Source organism: Melanotaenia boesemani, chromosome 1 (genome assembly GCF_017639745.1).
Source record: "Melanotaenia boesemani isolate fMelBoe1 chromosome 1, fMelBoe1.pri, whole genome shotgun sequence".
Lineage (NCBI taxonomy): Eukaryota > Metazoa > Chordata > Actinopteri > Atheriniformes > Melanotaeniidae > Melanotaenia > Melanotaenia boesemani.
This window is the reverse complement of record NC_055682.1, coordinates 12353856-12375379: the sequence shown is the minus strand read 5'-3', so window position 1 is coordinate 12375379 and position 21524 is coordinate 12353856. Positions and strand designations below refer to the sequence as shown.

At 37.3% G+C, this 21524-nt stretch overlaps 2 protein-coding genes across 2 annotated transcripts in view; both read left to right on the top strand.

The window, feature by feature from the left end:
• The first annotated feature begins 1067 nt into the window (after positions 1 to 1067).
• LOC121628153 (mortality factor 4-like protein 1) lies at positions 1068 to 16126 on the top strand. Its single transcript, XM_041967119.1, has 12 exons — positions 1068 to 1255; positions 1654 to 1700; positions 1803 to 1870; positions 2026 to 2112; positions 2303 to 2383; positions 4076 to 4101; positions 4589 to 4677; positions 6664 to 6765; positions 10991 to 11079; positions 11818 to 11990; positions 14964 to 15048; positions 15892 to 16126. The coding sequence occupies exons 1-12, from the start codon at positions 1216 to 1218 to the stop codon at positions 15974 to 15976; spliced, it is 972 nt and encodes a 323-aa protein (XP_041823053.1). The 5' UTR covers positions 1068 to 1215; the 3' UTR covers positions 15977 to 16126.
• Positions 16127 to 19748: 3622 nt separating this feature from the next.
• Positions 19749 to 21524, top strand: part of uacab (uveal autoantigen with coiled-coil domains and ankyrin repeats b) — a 41240-nt gene continuing 39464 nt past the window's right edge. The window contains exon 1 of the mRNA XM_042009777.1: positions 19749 to 19925. Within this exon, the coding sequence (XP_041865711.1) occupies positions 19878 to 19925 (48 nt within the window). The 5' untranslated portion in view covers positions 19749 to 19877. The remainder of the gene's footprint in view (positions 19926 to 21524) is intronic.

The following is a 21524-nucleotide window of genomic DNA, read 5'->3' as shown; positions in this document are numbered from 1 at the left end:
TTGAGGGTAGGACTTAAAGGCTGTCTGTACTTTTAAAAGGACAGGCAAGAAACTGGGTGCTTGTCAGCATACTCTTTATTATATTGTTGATGTCGTATATCATTGTATGTGCAAATGTGTAACGGAATTATTGTTGTTATTATTCTAATTATTGTTGTTATGTTGATTTAGTGATGGAGATTAATTTTAAGTCTTGGTAGTGTTATTGCTGGGTTTGCCGGACTAATGTAAATTATTATAAAAATGATTTGAAGTATTGTACTTTTTTTTTTTTTTTTTTAGTTTTGTCGATTATGTGACCAAATTGATGTGCACTGGGAGAATGTGGGATTGGGGCTTGCTAAAGTGTCGAATGAAGATCTTTTTTTTAATGTTTGGCATAGATGTATTGTGGGTGTTTGTATTTTATATTATTAGTTTAGCTTTCTGAATAGATACTGCGCTGAACCTCAGGAAGAATAGTAGCAGCCATCTGCTGCAGCTGATAATAATCCAAATAACCAATGAACAATAAATACTCTCCAAATGTGTTAACACAGTTCACAGTAACTTGTTTAAATAAAATCAGTTACCATTAGTAGAACTTTCTAAAACAAAAAAGTAGAGTAAATCTGTTTTGGAGTGTGTGACACTCTTGTTATGGTGTTAACAATAAAAAATTAATGTGTCTGTAAACCTTTAATTCCGGCTTTTAAGCTTTTCCCTAAACATCATCAGCAGGGGAAAAGTTGTATAATTTAATATATGGTTGATTGTTTTCTACTGGCAGTTATGTTTCTGTTATGACAGGAAGTGTTCACAGCAATAATTTGGTAGAAGTGCTACTTTAACAAGAAGGGTACTATTTTGGCATTACACATCGATATAACCCAATAATTATATCAAGGTACTACTTATTTGCCTTTTACTGAATTATTTAAAGAAATATTATCATAATTTAGAGCATCATATTAGCAACACCAATAATCAAGAACTCTTTTATTAAAACAGATAAAAACAGGAAATCTTTATTGTTTTGAGTTTTAGGATATGTCCTTGAACGCACCACTGCTCTGACGTTTCATGGAGGTCACATGATCCTCCGCAGCAGTCAGGCCACTCTCGGCTTCTCCCCAGCCTTGGCTCCAAATGTCGGAGGTGTTTGTACCTGGAAGAAATGGACTCTGGCAATGCACGAATTTGATCATTCAGAGGTCCGATCTGTTGAATCTGTGAATGGCGCCAAAACAGGACCCTAAACCTAAATTTCAAGAAGGTTGGTAGTGAAATTATCAGAGAGGATGGCTGTTAACATCTGGTAGGGGGCGGGTTTGTTGTTGTTTTTTGTTGACGTTTCTGCTGTTGCTCGACAATTATGTTTTCCAGGGAGAAAGAAAGGGGCTTTGTTGTATGCTCTTTGTGTGACAGTTTGAGTAAAGTATCTTTAAAAAGACACGAAATTGGTCTTAAGCTCGTTAAATGAACCGTCTAAAAGATGTGCAGTAAATAGCAAGCTAACGGTTGGCTAGCTTACCACGTATTAGCCAAACCTGACTAAATTAATTGTCGATGTGAAAAATATATTTATTTAAAATGTAATTGAGGACTTTCATAGTAGTCTTTCAACAGTATATATGTAAGTAATCCTTCTAACATTAGTTTTCCTCCTCGCAGGTGAAAGAGTCCTGTGCTTTCATGGGCCACTGCTCTATGAAGCAAAGGTTTGTCTCTACTGCTTCTGTTTCTGTCCGTTTTGAACAATTCATTAGTTGGGGGGAGCATGCCGACGACTGAGCAGGCCTCTGTGGTTTTATGTTTTACAGTGTGTCAAGATCAACATTAAGGATAAGCAAATTAAATACTTCATTCACTACAGCGGATGGAACAAAAAGTGAGGAGCCTGGTCTTGTTGATATGTGTTTGAATTCTCCTTTTTCTGACTTCATTTCTCCTGTTGTGTCCACATGCATTTGTTAAGTTTAGAATCGTGTTTGTGGTGTGAATAAATACGATGGTGTTTCAAGGTTTGACACGTTTCTTTTGCAGCTGGGATGAATGGGTTCCTGAAAGCAGAGTTCTTAAATATGTGGACAGCAACCTTGCAAAACAACGAGAGCTTCAAAAGGCCAATCAGTGAGTTTCTCTTTTGTGCACTGATATGCCCATTTTCCTTAACTAGACATCAGCCACTATTAAAAAAAGAACTTATGGTTTTATTTTTTGGTTTGTTTTGTTGTTGAAACATGTTGAAACATAGCCTGCTTTGTTAAAGCAGTGTATGTTGATTCATGCAATGATGCTCACACTTGTTGTTCTTCTCCAGGGATCACTATGTTGAGGGAAAGATGAGGGGTTTAGCACCAAGCAAGAAGATTGCTGCTGTGCAGCAAAAAAATGTGGATCTGTAAGTGTTCTTCCATTTATTGTCTTTTGTTCTGTTGTTCAAAGCCTTGTTTTCTACTTAAAAGAAGGTCATGAGAATCCAGAGAAGCAAATGAGAAAGAAGTAATATACTTTTTTGTTGTTGTTCTTTAATTTGATATTCAGTTCATAAAATATATGAATCTCCAGAATTATTGATAAGTTTAGGTGTTTTCACTAAAATGGGATGACAGTCAGATTCGATTAGCATCCTATTTCATACTCTGCAAAACTGAAAAAGATCATTGAGGACTTCTAAAAGAGAGTTTTTGATGCAAATCTATCTCCGTAGAGTTTGGCCACCATCAATCCACATTTTCATAGATCATGGATTGTTGCCCACAACTGATCAGCAAATATCTCTCCAGGAACGAGGAATGTAATATCGTGCTTCATAAATTCTAAGTAACTAAAGCAACGCTGGTTTGTGGTAATGTTGAAAAGTCCACCATCAAAAGAATTCTGAACAACAACAGTGTCCATTGCAGAATTCTCCCCAAAAAAATTGGTGTTTGCCCACAACTTTCTAAAGATAAAACAAAACAAAGAATGATGCTCAGATCAAACTATTATAAAACATTTGTGTTATAAAGAGATGTGTCCACTTTAAAGAAAGGATAATATTTCATCAATTCACTGACAGTAAAAGTTCACATACCTCTGGCACTGTCTGTCACCCATTTGTTAACACACTAGTACCAGTCCTGGTTCAGAGCCAGTGCTGAACTAAGAACCAGTTTTTCCCTATCAGCCACCAAAGCACCAACTTCAGCCACAGTGGCGAAGCAAAGAGCTCGTGCCAGTGTTTCACCATTTTTGAACAGGTGATGTGAGCAGGTTTATGGTGACTAACAAGTCCAAACAGCACTTTGACATATCTTCTGCTAAATCCAACAGAGAACTATAAGAAAACTGATCTTGAACATGAAGCAATCAAAGATCTCAGCATTCTTCTGATGTTTAATATTTTGATTTTTAGCAGTCTGTCTGTTGCGCCGTATGGAGCAACGCTGTCAGTCACTGTTAAGAAAAAGCAGTTCAGCATTTCTGGTAGAAAGGCTGGAAAAATCTCTGACACATCATTTATAGCACAAAGAAATGAAGGTCTCAGCATGCGCGCAAACAGTTCCCATTAATAAATCATCACCTGTCTGCATTATCTTCTTCTGTCCGGTACACGCTGATCTGGTTCTTTCTATCCTGATGAGGCGCGAGCCCTCTCTGCGTTGATGACGATTATATCTAAGTTGATGTCTTGTGAACAGAGTAGAAAGTATAGTTCACATCATATCTAAGAAGAACAAATACTGTGAACGGAGGGATGCTCTACGGATATTAAGAATACAAGCGTGAAGTTTAGATGATATATTGAAAAGGTTTTTTGTTTAAAGTGATGTAGTGATGTGAATTCATGGTGGCTTCTTGGCTGTGGAAAAGCAAAACTGAAATTTTGGATTGATTTCTGGATAAATAGATGAAATTTTTGTCTTATTTAAATGCATCTTTTTAATCTATGAAAAATGACTCTTTTCTAAAATGCTCATTACTTTTCAAACATTACATTGAACTGAATGACACTGATGTGTCTGAGTTAACTGCAGCCTTCATACTTGAGATCACATATGTTTGATATCATCATAAAATGTCATCTTTTTTATTTATTTTTTTCTTCTAGGAAAGTTAAAAAGGCAAAACAGAAGAGTAAGTAAAAAATGTGTGAGCAGCATGTTTTAGTCAAACAGTCCTATTTTATTATAAAAATTGTTTAAGGGCTATTTCAGAAAATCCCAAAATATCTATAGTAGCACAGATAGCTGATCTTATTTAAATCTGCATGTTGTATGGATGTCACAGCTACAGTTATCAGTTTTCTAATTAGATTAGGATTTTTTTTGTCAGATAATATTACTCATGTTAATTAGATGCATAATAAAAATGATGCAGTCTTTCAAATGTAATTTGTTTTATTAAGTAAATTTGGAGGCACACTGAAACTGACATTGCAGAAGTTGTTTATCTGTTCATGCTATAGCCCGCCAGCACTTTCATGTTGTATATCTTATGAATCTGTGCAATGCAAAAAAAGGCTGTAAACGAATTCCAGATTGAGTTTACAGAAATTTAATGATCAAAATGACTAATTTTCACTCCCACGAAGTTGATTTGTTGTGATTGGTGTGTTGTTCAGCCCCAGGGCCGGGTGAAGGCACCAGCAGTGGGGAAATGCCCCAGGGACCGCGGAAGAAGAGGGCTCGGGTTGATCCCACTGTGGAGAGTGTATGTATTATCCTTTATGTATGTTGTAATTTTAAACTCCCTGTCGCTCTCACCTGGATTAAAAAACAGCATAATTAAAGTCAAATGGTCAGACCTCGCTCATCTTTATTTTTATTTGCAGAAAAAAAAAGATCATCAGCCCGTAATGGACAAAGCGATACAGAGAATGAATTAAGAAATAGTTATTAGACAGGCCCTTTTTCAAAATCATATAGTTTTTATAAATCATTAAATCAGACTCGAGTGCACCAGCAGTAGGTCATAAAATAATCAGACTCTTGCCTTATTCATCATTAATTATGGCCTTAAAGTTAGAATATTCTCCTCTGTTTCATTTCACCAATTTTAACTCACAGTTGGCAACAACATTACGGTTTTTGAGGTCTGTTGAATTCAGTTTTTCAGATGTCAGTGGCATCTTCACAATCCTGAGATTACAGGGGATCCATTGATACTAAATCAGTCATGATCAATCGCTGGGAAGGGGCTAAAATTAATAAAATCTATACGAAGCTGAACTGGTTTTACACCAAGGTCTGTGAACATCTTAGTATCAAACGATTGGCGGCATCCATCCATCCATCCATGTTTTTTTTACCTGCTTATTCCAATGTAAGGTCGCAGGAGAGCATATCATGAAGAAGCAGGGCACACTCATACAGCTTTCCAGTCCAATGTAGGGCCAACACAGAGAAACAAATAACCGCTCACACTCACTCCCAGGCAGAATTTAGAGTGACCATTCAACCTAACATGCATGTCTTTGGACTGTGGGAGTAAGCCTGAGTACTCGGAGAGAACCCATGCTTTCTCAGGGAGAACATGCAAACTCCACACAGAACTGCCCGGCTCGAACAAGGAACCTTATTGAGGCCGCATGCTAACCACCCCAACACTGTGCAGTCCCACTTGGAATTTTGGATAGTTATTACGTAAGGCTTCATTTAGGGACAACATAAATTACTTACTTCTTTGAATTTTTAATAGTAATCTGTGTTGTCCTTAAATGAAGCCTAACGAGCAGCCTAAGTGAGACGGTTTCTACTGATGTCCACTGCGTTTGTTCAGGTGTGCTGCTCACCTCTTCTTAAAGAAACAAGGAAGCAGCTTCTTCTGACCTCATTTCTCTCCTTCTCCTTTTTTTGTCATTTTTGGTAGCCTGATTTTCAATGTCCTGGTGAAAGACATGACTTTTTTTCCTGTCTCCTGTGGCTGTCCTGGTCACTCTATACCAGGGCAATTAATTTTGCCCCTATAAAAAACAGAGCAATTTATCCAACCTAACTGGAGCTTGTATTTTCATGAAACTGCTTTATTTGACTTTACAGATCAGTGTAAGATAACTGTCTTGTGTCCTTTTATATCACCTTATCCCTTACTGTTAACTCCTGTGTGGGAATATACCAGGGCACAGACCTCTTATACTGGGTGTGAGAGGTCTGGTGATGCCTGCTTCTGCTCTATGGAGACACATGAAAACAAATCCTTCTGATTATATAACTTAAACTGTTCATTTCATGAGGTTTTCTAGTTGTGTGAAGCTGTTGAAAGATTTGGTTTTAATCAGGCGTTCCATCGCTGAGTTTTTTTTTTTTTTACGGTTTTCTGCTGAAACCACATCTGGTAATGAGACTGAAGGTCCTTTTATAAAACTACCAGCTGACCTTCTTTATAGGAAGAATGGGAGTCAAATTTTAAGATGAAGATAGCCGTTAATGTGACCAAGAGACAGTGAAATTTCTGTACAGTTCTTATCTTTTGTCATTTTATCCAGCCCACAGAGAAATGATTCATGTGTAAACGTGACTATCACCACAATAGGTAGAATTCAGATTATTTTCTATGCCTATATTTCAGCTTAGGTGTAAAAATGTCTCTCTTTGCTTCAGAGAAGGAAAAGATATGTCAACACAGTTGTCTTAAACACTTTCATTGTATTCTGCTCAAACCTGTTGTCATACCAGTAAAACACGTGTTTGTGTCTAGGAGGAGATGTTTACCAACCGTGTGGAGGTTAAAGTTAAAATCCCTGAGGAGTTAAAACCCTGGCTGGTGGATGACTGGGACCTCATCACACGACAGAAACAGGTGGGAATAAAAAAGAAAACAATGACTCACATGAGCAGTGACAGGTTTCAGCATTTCATTTTACTTCTGATGAGTTGTGGAGTAAAAAAGGTGGGCTCCTTTAAATAAAGTATCTGTATCTTAACCTGTCTGTTCCAGACATGACAAATAAACATGCATTTTCCTCAGTCTGCATTCCAAGTATCTACACGTTATACACCATTGGAAAGCTAAGGTTCTTAATATTTGAATGATGTATACTACTCGAGGCTACAATTATAACTGTAAATTCAGTAATTACTTTTTTTCAGACCAGTAGCAAATGCGTGTTAACCTTTTAAGCCACACTTTACCCCAGTAGCAGATGATACTGAAACATAAGCAGTCCTGTTATATCAGCAATGGTCCAGTAATATAGTTGGTCCATTACATGTGTTTATTCTAAAAAACACATTTTAGGAGAAAAATTGCAGGATTTTAATGGGTTAAAAGCCTATTAAATCTAATAAACCGAGTAATGGAAACATCTTAGTGCTGCCAAGCAATTAAATTTTAGTCACGATTAATTGTACGTTTCTTTGGAATTAATCCTGATTATTCTGATTTTGTGATTTGACTTTGTCACTCATTCCCTCGTCCACAGTCAGCTGAGATATCTACCAGGCTTCAGTGCAGACACACAAGATCTTATTTCCCAGTTTGTACACACTAGATTTCTCCACACAGTTGTGGAGTTGTGGACAAATATGAGAGGAGAGGAAGTGAGGTGAGAGGCGTTTAACAAAGCAAGACATTCTTGCTTCAGTGTGTTATTTTAACTCGGCAACTAAATATGATGCATGAAACAACAGATTCATCTAAGCATTTTTTTGTTGTAACTTAACATTTTATTTAGTTACTTTTGACAGATCCATGCTTAACAAATGAGATATTTACTTTTAATTCATTTTAAACTCTAAGATTAACATTGCATGCTGCCTTTTGATATTGGATGTGCCAAACAAGCTTCTGCAAAGATACACTAATGCATCCTAGTTTATAGCTTCTCTGAGAAGCCTCCTCCTTTTTTGAGACGTCCTTCAAAATGTTTTTTTGGGTAATTCCAGAGTGACTAGCAGAAGGGTAGAGATGTGAGGAGTTGAGGCTAAAATTAGAGAAATAAGATGAGCTTTATAAGGAACAGAGGTTTCAGGGAATATTATCATGTATACCATTATAGGATAACTGTAATGTTACTAGCACTCTCACATAATCAGGACTTTCAATCTCCTCTTTAGTTTTGGTTTGACTGGCATCAATGCTCAAGTCAAAATGAAACCCACTGGGTCTGAGAGTATGGGGTGGTTTCTTCTTCGCATTGTGGTTGGCAAACAATTCTGTTAAATGTCCACTGTCGGCTGACAAGCATTGCAGATCATAAATTTTATTTCACAGCAGTGAATTGGAGAGATTAGTCCTTTTGACAGTAAATAGTTTCTGGTTCAGTGGTGCAGAAGCTCATGGGACTAAAATATTTACACTGGTAATTTATTTAGCAGTGCCTTGACTGGTTGACATGGCAGCTATTTTATGTTAGGAGTTTGTTCTAATATTTTAACGTTAGCATGACTGAAGAAGGGTTTTAATTGGGTTGACGCTTTATTATAACAAACCTCACTGTTCAACTTAGTGACTTATGCCAGTCATCAGTGAAGATAGGAGAATGTCACTGTAAGGCTTTGATTTACTAAGATTCCTGATAAAGATCGCAAAATTGTCTGCGCACGCAAATAGATTGCACGTGTTTTTTGTTTATGATTTGCCGGTGATCAACTAAGGATGATGGCGCAATTGATAACAGGACCAAACAGCAGTTTTCAAATGAGGATTTAGTGTGCATTGTGGTGTTGCCATAGAGCAGGGGTGGCCAACGTCGGTCCTCGAGAGCCACAATCCTGCAGGTTTTCCATGCATCCCTGCACCAACACACCTGACTAAAATTAAATGGATTCAACAGCCTATAATGATCTGCACAGTGACTCATTAGTTTAAGTCAGGTGTGTCGGTGCAGGGATGCATGGAAAACCTGCAGGATTGTGGCTCTTGAGGACCGACGTTAGCCACCCCTGCCATAGAGAGTTTAGAAGCAGGAAGGTTGCAAATGCAAAACGAAATTCGATATGATGGAGATATAGATATTAGTGGATGAGGTACAGAAAATATTGCTGAGCTCCAGCAAAGAAATCTAAACATCACCAGAATGACTTCAACATGGAAGAATATTTGCTAAACAGTAAATGCAGTTGGCAAAACCAGAGAACACCAGATGAGTTTAAGCGGAGGTGACAAGATATAAGACAAAGTTTCTAAACAAACTGCTTATAATAAAACCTCTGCAAACAAGACAGGTGAGGGTGGTACAGGAGATGCCTCTGACCAATATTTAGCAACTAGTGCAGCTCACTTACTGTGAGGAGCAGATGACTGGAATACCGGGTATGACGCACTAGAGCTGATTGCAGAGACAGGTATAAGACAAAACAGTCGTTTTTATTGACGAAATAAAACGTTCAACCCAAGATATATTATGGGGTTGAGTGTGTGTGTGGCACCTTTTATTACACAAGAGTTTAGCGCTTTGTGTGCTAATGAGGGCGCATTGCAGTACACACTCGGCAGTTGGTCAGGGCTGTATCTGGGCTGGCGGTGGACATTAATGCCTTAAGAGAGGAGTTGACAATGGGGAATAGGCGGTAGCGTGGGCTCTCAATGCCAGCAGACTCAGAGTGCAGCAGCAACAGCTCATCCTGCATAACATATAATTCAACATAGCCATATGTTTCAATAATCGTTGCCTTTGGCATTCCAAAATATTTACACGATCAGAAAAGATGCGTTCTCTCCGTCATCTTTCGTAGTGTCAATGCCTCCTCGCAACAACAACTGCAATGTTTGTTAAATCACATTGCTTGTGCTACATTGATCTGTTTGCATCTGCTTCTCCAGATATTTTGCAATTTCTGGCAGAAGCGCCCATATTGCATATTCAGCAAGGGCAAAGCACTAAATCGATTGTGTGCATTATTTTGTCTATTTAACAGACCCAAGCCTCAGTGCGCCCAGTTAGTAAATCAACTGCAACATTTTTTTGCATGTGCTATCAAGTTTTTACACACGCAAACCTTTACTAAATCAGGCCCTACATGTTTTTAAAGGGGCTTTTCTGAAGTGTGTAAAAGTGTTCTAACACACTACAACTTACTCCAAAATGATTATAAAGTTAATGCAAAAAAACAAACAAAAAAAAAACCATAAATGCACGGTTTAAATCTTCTCAGTACAAACTAATTACTACCATGATTTTATAAATTATTGCACCTTAAAACTCAGAGATAAGTTGGGAAAGTGCTTTGTCTCTGTAATGAAGACATTTTGGATGAAAGAATTTGATGAGATTTTTACAAACACCTTCTCAAAACAAATTTCCACAGAAAGTTAATGTGCTGGAGATCCGCTGGCAAACAAATTGCCAGTAATTGTTCTATGACTGTCTGGCCCATTAATTCAGCAGTATTGGGTTGGAGTATGGACAATAATGTGAAAGTACTGAAGGTAACAATTCCCATTTCTTTTGTCACTTTATACTGAGGCCACATACAGTGAAATGGATTGCCAATAAATATTTTTTCAGTGTTTTGCTAGCCAGTAAGAAAGAGCTTCAATGAAATGAATGTCTCATTCCTACAAATGAAGACTGGATTAACGTGGTGCACGATATTTATGTGAAAGAAAAATTGCATTCACTTTGAGGCATCTTTCAGATTGATTTCACATAATTACTGTTTTCAACAACTATACCCCACCCTAACTGACCTACTGACTGTTCAGGTTTTGTTACTTTTGTTAAATTTTTCTCTTTTTCCATTCTTTTTTATCTTTATTGTGTTCATTTCTATTAATGAATAACAACAAAAAGAAAAGTCTGGAAGCAGGTGACCATGCGCATTGCAGTAAGGTTTTATGTGTGCAGAATAATAAACAAAAAACTCTTGAGACAAGTTGAGACGATATAGAACAAAAAATGTGACTAATTCCATCAGGAAAAGCTCCATGTGTATTAACTATAAAATAAATGTACAAAGTCAGAAGAGTACACAGTGTCTAAGTTTTACAATGTGACACTGACAGTAAATATATCAGTTCATTTACTAATGAAATTAGACTGTCATATATAAAAATGACCCTTGTAGTTTTCTCTTGTTTCCAGTTATTTCATCTGCCTGCCAAGAAGAATGTTGAAATGGTTTTGGAGGAATATGCAAACTACAAGAAATCAAAAGGAAACTCTGACAACAAGTAAGAAGAAACTGTGTGATGTTCATTTTATGTTGGTTTAAAGAAACACCAGTTATCCTGTCATCATAATGTTCAGCTTCACTGTAGTGTCAACCTCATCATACCACCTGTCACATAATGTGTTTTCCACACTAGTGAATGCATTTTCCTACTCTAAGAGGAATTATAGGCAATTTTGACATGCTTTTGTGCCATTTACCAGGAAAGGGTTGCTTATGCACACCATGCAGCCCTGCTAATGCCTCAGCTGTAATTACACACCCTTTGGAATTTAAATGACCATAACTAAAGTAATCTCTGTGTTATGACCCATTTACAGAAAAAAAAATAGCTGTCATCATCAGTGGGAGTGGAGGTCTTTTCTCTGACTTCTAGAATTTCTTTTGGTTTTATCAGTTTCAGTAAAAAAGCTTAAACAACTTCATCTGAAGTTGTGTTGTATGTGGTTATGCAGTCAGAATACACAGACGGAAAGTTCTTCTTTTGGCTGCTCTCTTAAGAGCAAGAGAACTTATTCATTTTGTTGGAGTTTAGCACCTGCCATTTTCTTAAATTATTTAAAATAAATTCCCATCATCAAAGTATTTCACTGATTTTCTGTCGCAAAAGCAACCATTTTTTCTTGTTTTGTGCTCATTACTGCAACATAGGGCAAAATAAGCCCAAAGATGTCATTATCATTGGTTAATGTATCATAAACGGGTTGTTATATCTGTACATGTGATTTTGTTCACTTAGGGAGTATGCAGTAAATGAAGTGGTTGCAGGGATTCGGGAGTACTTCAATGTCATGCTGGGCACTCAGCTTCTTTATAAGTTTGAGAGGCCACAGTATGCGGAGATCCTGGCTGAACACCCGGACTTGCCAATGTCTCAGGTGTATGGAGCTCCACACCTGCTGCGTCTATTTGGTAGGAGCCTGTGAAGAACACTGAAACACACATAGTGATGAACATTGCGTGCAGCTTATTCACACACAAGTGAACTGAACCTTGCAGCTGCGCATCCATGAAGTGCTCTATTGGATTGAGATCTGGTGGCTGTGGAGGTCATTGGAGAACAGTGAACTTGTCATGTTCAAGATGAAATCAGTTTGAGATGATTTGAGCTTTGTGACATGGTGCATTATCCTGCTCAGAAGATGGGTACACTGTAGTCACATTGGGTTGGACATGGTCAGCAACAATACTCAAGTAGGCTGTGGTGTTAAAACCATGCTCACTTGGTATTAAGGGGCCCAGAGAATGCCAGTAAAATATCCTTCTTATTACACCACCACCATCCTGAACCAAGGCAGGATGGATCCATGTTTTTATGATGTTTATGCCAAATTCTAATCACCTGAATGTTGCAGCTGAAATCTACACTCATCAGACCAGGTAATGTTTTTCTGATTTAGTGAATTTAATTAGTGAAGTTTAATTTAAGTCAGTCTGTGTGAATTGTCGCCTGAGTTTCCTATTCTTAACTAACAGGACAGGCACCCGCTGTGGTCTTCTGATGCTGTAGCCCATCTGTTGTAAGGTCTGACATGTTGTGAGACGTGTTCAGAGACGGTATTCTGCATATCATGGTTGTAAGGAGTGGTTATCTGAATTACTGTTGCCTTTCTATCCTCTTGGAAACCAGCCTGCCCATTCTTCTCTGACATTAAAGACACATTTTCATCCACACAACTGCTGATCACTAGATATTCTTTTTCCCCCCAGTATCCCAGTAAACCAGCAGTATCTGAAATACTCAGACCAGCCCGTCTGGCACCAACAACCATGCCATGTTGGGCTATGCTACGCCAAGAATTGGCTGGCAGTTCAGCTAAAACTTTATGCTCAAATCATGGGTTAAGCCTTATCTGCAGTATTGATGTAGTCAGGTTGAAAGAGATTTCTCTCCATGATTCTAAAAACTATGACTCAACATAGATTTCTAAGCCTTTAATCTTGTTTCATAATACATCCATGTGCACTCTTGTTATGTTTCTAGATTTAAAAATGGAGTTGATAGAATGAGATATCAAAATCAAAATGTCACTAAGTGTCTCATGATTTCTAAGTCGTATGTTTATCTTGCTTTGAAAAAACATAAAATTAGGCTCATAATCACAGCTGTCTGTGAAATGACAGATACAGATGTATAACTGCTTAAAAGACATGAACTAGAGCTGTGCAGTTAAACACTTTATACCATGAAAATATACACTCACCAGCCACTTTATTGTTTCCACCTGTTCAGCTGCTTGTTAATACAAATAGCGAACCAGCCAATCACATGGCTGCAGCTCAGTGCATTTAGGTATGTAGACATGATTAATATGACATAGTTCAAACTTAGGAGGATTTAAGCAATTTTGAACGTAGCATGGTTATTGGTGGCAGATGAGTATGAGAGATGAGATGGTCTGAGTATTTCAGAAACTGCTGATCAGACCTATCAGACGTACTTTATTAATCCCAGACTTGGAAATTTACTGGGATTTTCACACAGATCCATCTCTAGCATTTACAGAGAATGGTCTGACAAGGAGGAAATATCCAGTGAGCGGCAGTTGTTTGGACCAAAATGTCTTGTTGATGTCAGAGGAGAATGAGTAGACTGGTTAGAGGTGACAGAAAAGCAACAGTAACTCAAATAACTGAGTGTACAAGACATCACACCTTAAACAAGGGCCACAGCTACAGTGCACCACCCTGGCTGCCACTCCTGTCAGCTAAGAACAGGAAACTGAGGCTACAGTTTATACAGGCTCGCTAAAATTGGACAATATAAGATTGGAAAAATGTTGTCTGGTCTGAGTCTCCGTTGTCACTACAACATTCAGATGGTAGGGTCAGAACTGTACAAACAACATGAATAGATAATGCACAATGTCACAAATTTTAAATCATCTCAAAGTCGTTCCTTGAACATGACTCTACTCCAGCAGCCTCCAGCAGTCACCAGATCTCCATCCAACAGACAGAGCAGCTCTGGGATGTGGTGGAACAGGAGATTCTCATCATGGATGTGCAGCCTACACATCCGCAGCACTTGTGTGATGCTGTCATGTCCATATGGAGCAAAATCTCTGAGGAATGTTTCCAACACCTTGTTGAATAAAATACACAAAGAATTAAGGCAGTTCTGAAGGCAAAAGTGTGTCCAACTTGGTACTAGCAGGGTGGACCTAATAGTGGCTGTGAGTGTATATCGTGCCATCAGGTAAAGTTGTTGCTGTATGTTTTATTTAACCAAGAATACAGAGAAGTGCATTTAATTTGCAAAAGAAAAAAATTGGGAATTTGATCACAATCATGATGAGGTATGACCTTTAAATGTGAGAAAATGAGCCACAGATGTGCCTCAGACTACTTGAATTCCTTTAGTTTGTTGGAAAATCATTTCTTTTTTTTTTCTTTTTTTTCTTTTTTTTAAGATTTCTTTAGTATTCAAGCAAGTAAGTAACGTCCGGGGGTACATGGTGTAAATAAACTGCTAGCAGCTTGTTCATTGTTTTTAATTCTTAATTCTTCAGGCAAACATAAATCAGGAAAACATGTTGCAGATGTAAAAAGCTCCTGTTAATTATATTTCTTATCTCTTGTAAGTTACATCTATTCATACAAGTGAAAAGATTTGATGTGGATCAGGTTTTATATAATATCACATAAAGATTTTTTAGAGTATTATTTAGAGTTCAGCAGCTTTACTGTCTTGACAATATTATACGAGTTGTTTACAAAAGTTTATGAGCTCAATTTCTTGATTTATATGGCAGTATATGAAGTAGTAGTAATTTTCTTTCATGAGGAATTAACTTTCCTATAGTATATAAAACTAAGTAAATATTCTTCAGCCTGTGGTGTTTCTCTGCTTTACTCCTCATATATTTTTCCCTCCATCAACAGTTCGCATCGGAGCCATGCTGGCTTACACTTTACTTGATGAGAAAAGTCTGGCTTTGCTGCTCAGTTACCTCCAAGATTTCCTCAAGTAAGCTTTCACCTCCCGGTACACCACCAGAGACTCCATGTCATGTTTGGCTGCTTCTCAAACATCCCGTTCCAACTACTTTAAAATTAGTGCAGCCAGGCTTGTAGCAAAAAGTTAAAACATCAGCCATGACATTGATTTTTTTTTTTTTTGCTCATAGTGACTCTTCATGTTGCAACCAATTATGACAGATAGAGCAAGTGTTTGAGCATTTTAGATTAAATGCATGTTTAAAAAATGAACATACATCTCAGTAGTACTGCAGATGCTCTCAGGTGGTCTAAGGATTACATAACATGACATTCAGAAAGAGCATAGACTTGGACTTTCTCTTTTTTGCATTATTGATATGTTTGCATTTTAATACGGGTTCATACTTTTTCATCTTTTTCTCCCCCATGCTGATAATAGATCTGTTCATAAATTAAACATGTAATTTCTTGTAGATGTTTTGCATTTATTAAAGGACATATGAGAAACTGAGTCTTTATTCTCTTTCATCAGCTTGCTGTACAGTCATTTCCTTTGTCATTCTGTATTAAACTGAGAAAAAGAACTCTATGTGGGTTACTTTGAGTTCGTCCAAATGATGTATAATTTCCTGTAAAGATCATATCTTTGTTTTTTTAATGTCCATCCAGACAAATGTTACTCAACATCCAACTACACAAGACACTTGACAGTTTGTTTTGGCAGCTCGACACCCCGTCCTATCTTATCTTTGTAGAGATTTGGTTAATAAGCTGAAAATGACCACTGCAAAGCCATAAACTTGTTTTATCTATCAGCAGCAACCATTTCCATCATGCTCCACAGTAACGATATTTTGCGCTTTTTCCTCAGATACCTGGTAAAGAATTCTGCCACCCTCTTCAGTGCCACTGACTACGAGGTCGCACCCCCAGAGTACCACCGCAAAGCTGTTTGAGAGCTCTTAGCAGCACGACACTCGGTGATCGACGCGGCACTTGTGAAATAACCATTACTACGCTCTGGAGTGCAGACTTGGATGAGCTTTTTCACTTGAACTGTTATGCGTATGACAAAAGTCTCAGGAGCTTGTCAAGGTTTTTTATTTTTTGGGGAGAATTTTTATTGGATCACATCCCATTTTCTCCCACTTTTGTTTTTCTTTTTTTTTCCTAAAGACACAATAAACTGTGTTTCTGTCATTCCTGCAGGCAGCTCTTTGGTGGTGGTTTGCATTTAGATGTACTTGTTCTTGTTGCATGTGTGTATTTGTTAGGGTTTCTTCTCTCACATAAGGTGCCGTTTTATGCTTGACCTCATGATCAGCAAATAGCTATTACATTTTTTCTATGTTGTGTATTTATATCAATTTGTAAAAAGAATATGCTTTTACACAATCTCCATACTGTTTACTGTTTTCTGCTTGATATATTCTACATAATTTGATGTTATAATTGTTCTTTAAAGATGCATTTTGCAAAATGTCATTAATGAATTAAGAATGATGAAGAAGAAAGGCTTACATCTACTCCCACTGTGATGGAGAACAACCCACATCAATGACTTGACTGAACAGTTTGTTTTTATATTCATCTGACATGTTAGTGAACAATGTAATCTTTCATGCACATGTGAGTTCATGAAAAATATAAATTGGTGCCACTTGAAATACTCATCAATTGAAGTTTTATTTTCATGATGCACATGTAAAACATTCAAAACCATAGCTGTTGAGCCCATTACTAGTATAAGAAGTCATTTTTAAGACTGACAGCACACAACAGGTTACATAAATACTTTACATACTTCAAGATCACTATAAATAAATGAATATTAATCAAATATTAAACCATAAATTCAGTAACAGACATCTGATTCCTGTTAGCTAGCAAAGAAGAATTTATTTAGTTTATTTAGTTGAGTAAAAACTACAGAATGTCCTCAGAGTGACAAATCTGCTATTTTGTTACTAGCTTATTGTTGGTGCCGTCAAGTATAACCAGCATTTTACTGCAAAAAAAATCTACACTCACCGACCACTTTATTTGGTACACCTTACTAGTGTCAGGTTGGAAGTTCCGGTGGCCACTGGAGTACAATTAACTAATTGTCATCTTCAAAATCCCAGTTTGAGATGATTTGAGCTTTGTGATATGCTGCATTATCCTGCTGGAAGTAGCCATCAGAACAATACTCAGGTAAGTTATTGTGTTTAAACAATGCTGATGCTGATGTACCAAGAAAACATCCACACCATCACAAGTCTGAAACATTGATACAAGGCTGAATGAACCCATGCTTTTGTGTTATTTGGGTCAAATTCTGACCCTATCATCTAGTGTTGCAGCTGGAGGTTTTCTAATCTTTAATGTCCAATTTTAATGAACCTGTGTTAATTGTAGCCTCAGTTTCCTGTTCTTAGCTGACAGGAGAGGCACCCTGTGTGGTATCCTGCTGCTGTAGCCCATCTACTTCAAGGTTTGATGTGTTGTGCATTTAGAGATGGTAATTTGCATATTTTGGTTGTAACGGGAGGTTATTTAAATTGATTTTCTCTTCCTGTCATCTCCAACTAGTCTGCCCGTTGTCCTCCGACTTCTGACATCAGCAAGGCATTTTCATCCTCACTGTTAGGCCACTCACTGAATAGTTTCTCTTTTCAGACCATTCTCTGGAAAACCTAGAAATGCTTGTGCTTGAAAATCCCAGTAGACTAGAAGTTTCTGAAATAATTGTCACAGTATTTGTTGCGCAAATTGTTAACTAAAGTTGTCATTTAAATCTTATGGTGTACAAAGCACAATATTTATATGTAAAATGCAAAAATGTGCTCAGTAAAATTAAACTGAAAGGTGTAAACAAAGTTGAATTTTGAAGCACTAAATATTTTTTCCAGGCATATGTGTAGATAGCTATGTGTCTTTAATAAATCATTATTATTATGCTATTATTTTAATATAGCCAATTAATTAAAAAATATTTAGTCAAGCTGTATTCCAGTTTGTCAAAAGAGGAAAGACGCTGTTAATCCAAGGTTTCATCCAGCCAGATAGCTACTGATTCATAACAGTACATAAATAAGTATGTTGAATACAATTTAAAATTTTGTATTTTCTACCAAGACGGTGACAAAAATCAAAACGTATAAATGGTAGGCTAGTAAAATAACCATTAAAATATTTACTCTACACGACTGTGCGTGTGTGTAATCTTTTGAAAAATTGGTAAAATACGGTATCCTGTTTGAATCCAACAACCTCTGGACAACGTGATTTACTGCTCTGTGTGCCTTTGAGCTTTCAGCTCAGACCAGACAGAAGAGCAACTGTCCTCGTGGCATTATCTCCGTGGCAACGTCGTTGCCATGGGGAGACAGACACAGGAAGGGACACAAGAACCATTTAGTTAAATATTTCCTCTAAGTAGGACAGGTAAGTTTGTTTTAAAAAAGTCAAGTGAAGATTAAGAGAAAACACGATTGATTCAGACGTCTAACAAAGAGTTGGGTTTACACGTTTTCCGTGTAGTGGGTCTCTGTTAACAGCTAGTTTCAGTAGCACGTGTTCAGCGGACGTTTTCCTGCCGCGCGTATTCCTTGACAGATTTATTCGTGGATACCGTTTAATTTCCTGGTCTTTGGCCCACTTCTTTGAGGATTCTGGGAGCACAGCGTGATAATCGAAGACCACAAGGGGGCAGCACTTTCACCTTTCCCCCCTTAATACAGAATTCCTTTGTATGTGTAAATTTAAAATGCATATATTCTTTAAGAATTCAGAGCATTGTTAGCATCTGATATTAATCTAAAAAGTACCAAAATTAGTTGATTGTGAACCTGTGGAGTTTCTGCTGCTAACACTGTTAAACCAGACTTTTCTTACCAAATCTAATACAACCTGGTTGTTTTATAATACTTTAAATATGAAAGTACCTTCTATACATAGCCAACTTATGTTTCACATAAGTACTTAAAGATGGCTGTTACTACCTTACTTACTTCACTATTTGTTTAGTTAAGCATATGAATTTAATCATTGGTGTTTAGAATAGATACTGTAGATTTAACTGTTTGTACAGACTGAATTGAGACAGGAAGAGCAGCTCATATACTCTTGGTTTTTAATGGAGGTTGTTGTCAGATTCCTGTCCATTCTCCATAACAATAAACCATCAGTCCATTGCTTCACTGAAGTTAGAGCAAAAGGATAAGTTTTAATACTGCCATGTTTCACAGTACTGTGAAAATTTGTAAAGGACAGGTTCATTACATTATTGTGCTTATTTTCTTTACACATTCTTTCTTTCTTTCTTTCTTTCTTTTAGATTTTCATGTAATGTAATTTTTCAGAGCTACCACAGGTAAGGTGATAAAGGCTACAACAATTAGCAGATAAGGGCAACTTTTACTGAATTTCAGGGGAGATGTTCAAATATAAATATTTAATAAATAAATAAATAAAAGTTCCATGTTTTCTTTTTTCAAATATCTGTTATGATCGGTATTTAACAGTATTTCAGGTGTTGCAGGTAAACCTGACGTAATACACAAGTTTTTCCTATATCCTGTCCCAGGATGTTTCCAAAGTCTCTCAACGGCACTTTACAAGGAAGTCCGTCCCTTTGTAGCATCCAATTGGATTATACGCCAACCGTCTAGGAATTTTCCAGTTTGATTGGCTGAGCAGGCTGTCAATCAAAACTCGATCAGTACGGTTAGGCGTCAGGTGAAACTTGGAATTGTGAAGACAAGGGAGCGGATAAAACTTACTTCGTCTGAACTTTCTGTGATTTTGTGTACTATTTATGAACTTCTGTGGCTAAAGGGTTACTTTTATTTCCAGAAACTTACATTTGACAAGATGAAGAGCCTCAAGTATCGATTGAAAAAGCACGAAGTTACCATCACAGTAAGTTGATAACTATTGTTTGCTTAGTTTGGCTGATATCCCGTCTCTTATAATTAGCTAACTATGGGGTGATGAACGATACAGTCGTCAAATGTTGTGTTTGTACTCCCGGAGGTATTATTTGTAACCCTGCCCTCCCCCCTTAACGACCACATTAACCGCGGTTATGTTCCCACAGTAGTTGTGGTTTGGTTAGGAGGCACAGCGGCAGCAACTTTAAGCACCTGCAGCTCCGCGCGAGTCGAGGATGTGGTCCAACCATAGGGTCCAACACTTCTAATACACTGTAGACTTTGAGATTATGTGTTGTTTTTTGACGTGGTCTGAATCTTCAGAAGTGGATTGTGTTGTCGGCAAACACAAAGTGATGTGGAGAAGACGGGTCCGCAAATCAATGCCGAAGTGCCTGCTCTATTGGTTATCTCTCTTGGTAATGCTTTTCTCTGAGGTTTCTTTTGTGCTGGAAACCAGCCACCCATAATCGTTTAGATTTTGACCTTTATTGAGGTATGAGATATGAGGTTTCAGTCCACAATACCGTGACTTTTGTATGTGTACCAAGCTATAACTAATGCAGTGAAATCTATCTATCTATCTATCTATCTATCTATCTATCTATCTATCTATCTATCTATCTATTTACTATCTATCTATCTTGAGCTGAATCAGAACAAATACAAAACAATGGCAGAATGTCACAGAAGACAAAGTGGGTTATTTTATTCAACTACATTTAGAATTATCATCAATATATACATTATTGAAAGATTTAAACAAAACTGAATCAGAAATGCTTTTAGACCACATTAGTTTTGAATCTCCATTTGAAAGTAAGGCTAAAAAAATACAAAAGGGTTTATTTAGAAGTGTGACATGGCATATTTGCTTTCCCTAGCTATTTGTTGTAATTAGCCATTATGCCATGGATACACACATTTCCTTCCAGGAATGTTAACGTTTTTATGTGTGCTGAATGAATATTGCTATGCATTAAGTTGAACCCTACTAAAATTTTTATCAGATCTCAGATTTTTAATTTGAAAAGACGATGCTGATTTTGTAACAGTGGCGTTAAGTCTTCACAACTTCAACTGTGGCCTGTGAGCGTTGCTTAATCAGTAGTCATTACAATTCTGCACAGTTCTGCATGCAGTTAGTGTTTTGGTACAACACATTGTTTTCAGCTCCCAGGAATTACCATGACAAAGACATGAAGCCTAGAAAGCTGCATGTTCAAGAGGACTCTGAGTTGTAAACTACCACCCTTCCCCCTCTCCACTACTTTTTTTTTAGTGTGAAAGGATGCCTTTCTGAGTCAAAATGCCATTTTACCAGCATTGACAACTGCCTCACTCCCTCAGGTAAAGGCAAACATCCTTATTAAAATTGAGAGGGGTGTGAAAAAAAGCCAGATTTTTGACCGGCAGCAGTTTCTGTACCATTTATTCAAAAGTAATTTTAGAAAAAGTTCAAGGTAAGCTTTGCCAAGTAAACAGATGTAGCGTTTTTGCAGGCCTTTGTGATGATTTCATAACTTTCCAATTGTGTCCCTCTAAAACAAGAAACTGTAAAATGCAAGCGTGCAGACATTGATGACGG

What these genes read in the sequence shown, in the direction of transcription:
- LOC121628153 (XM_041967119.1), top strand. Translation starts at nt 1,216, where the DNA reads ATGGCGCCAAAACAGGACCCTAAACCTAAATTTCAAGAAG. An exon ending in CAGCAAAAAAATGTGGATCT is followed by an intron (nt 2,384 to 4,075) that starts GTAAGTGTTCTT and finishes TTTTTCTTCTAG; the next exon opens with GAAAGTTAAAAAGGCAAAAC. An exon ending in TTGATCCCACTGTGGAGAGT is followed by an intron (nt 4,678 to 6,663) that starts GTATGTATTATC and finishes GTTTGTGTCTAG; the next exon opens with GAGGAGATGTTTACCAACCG.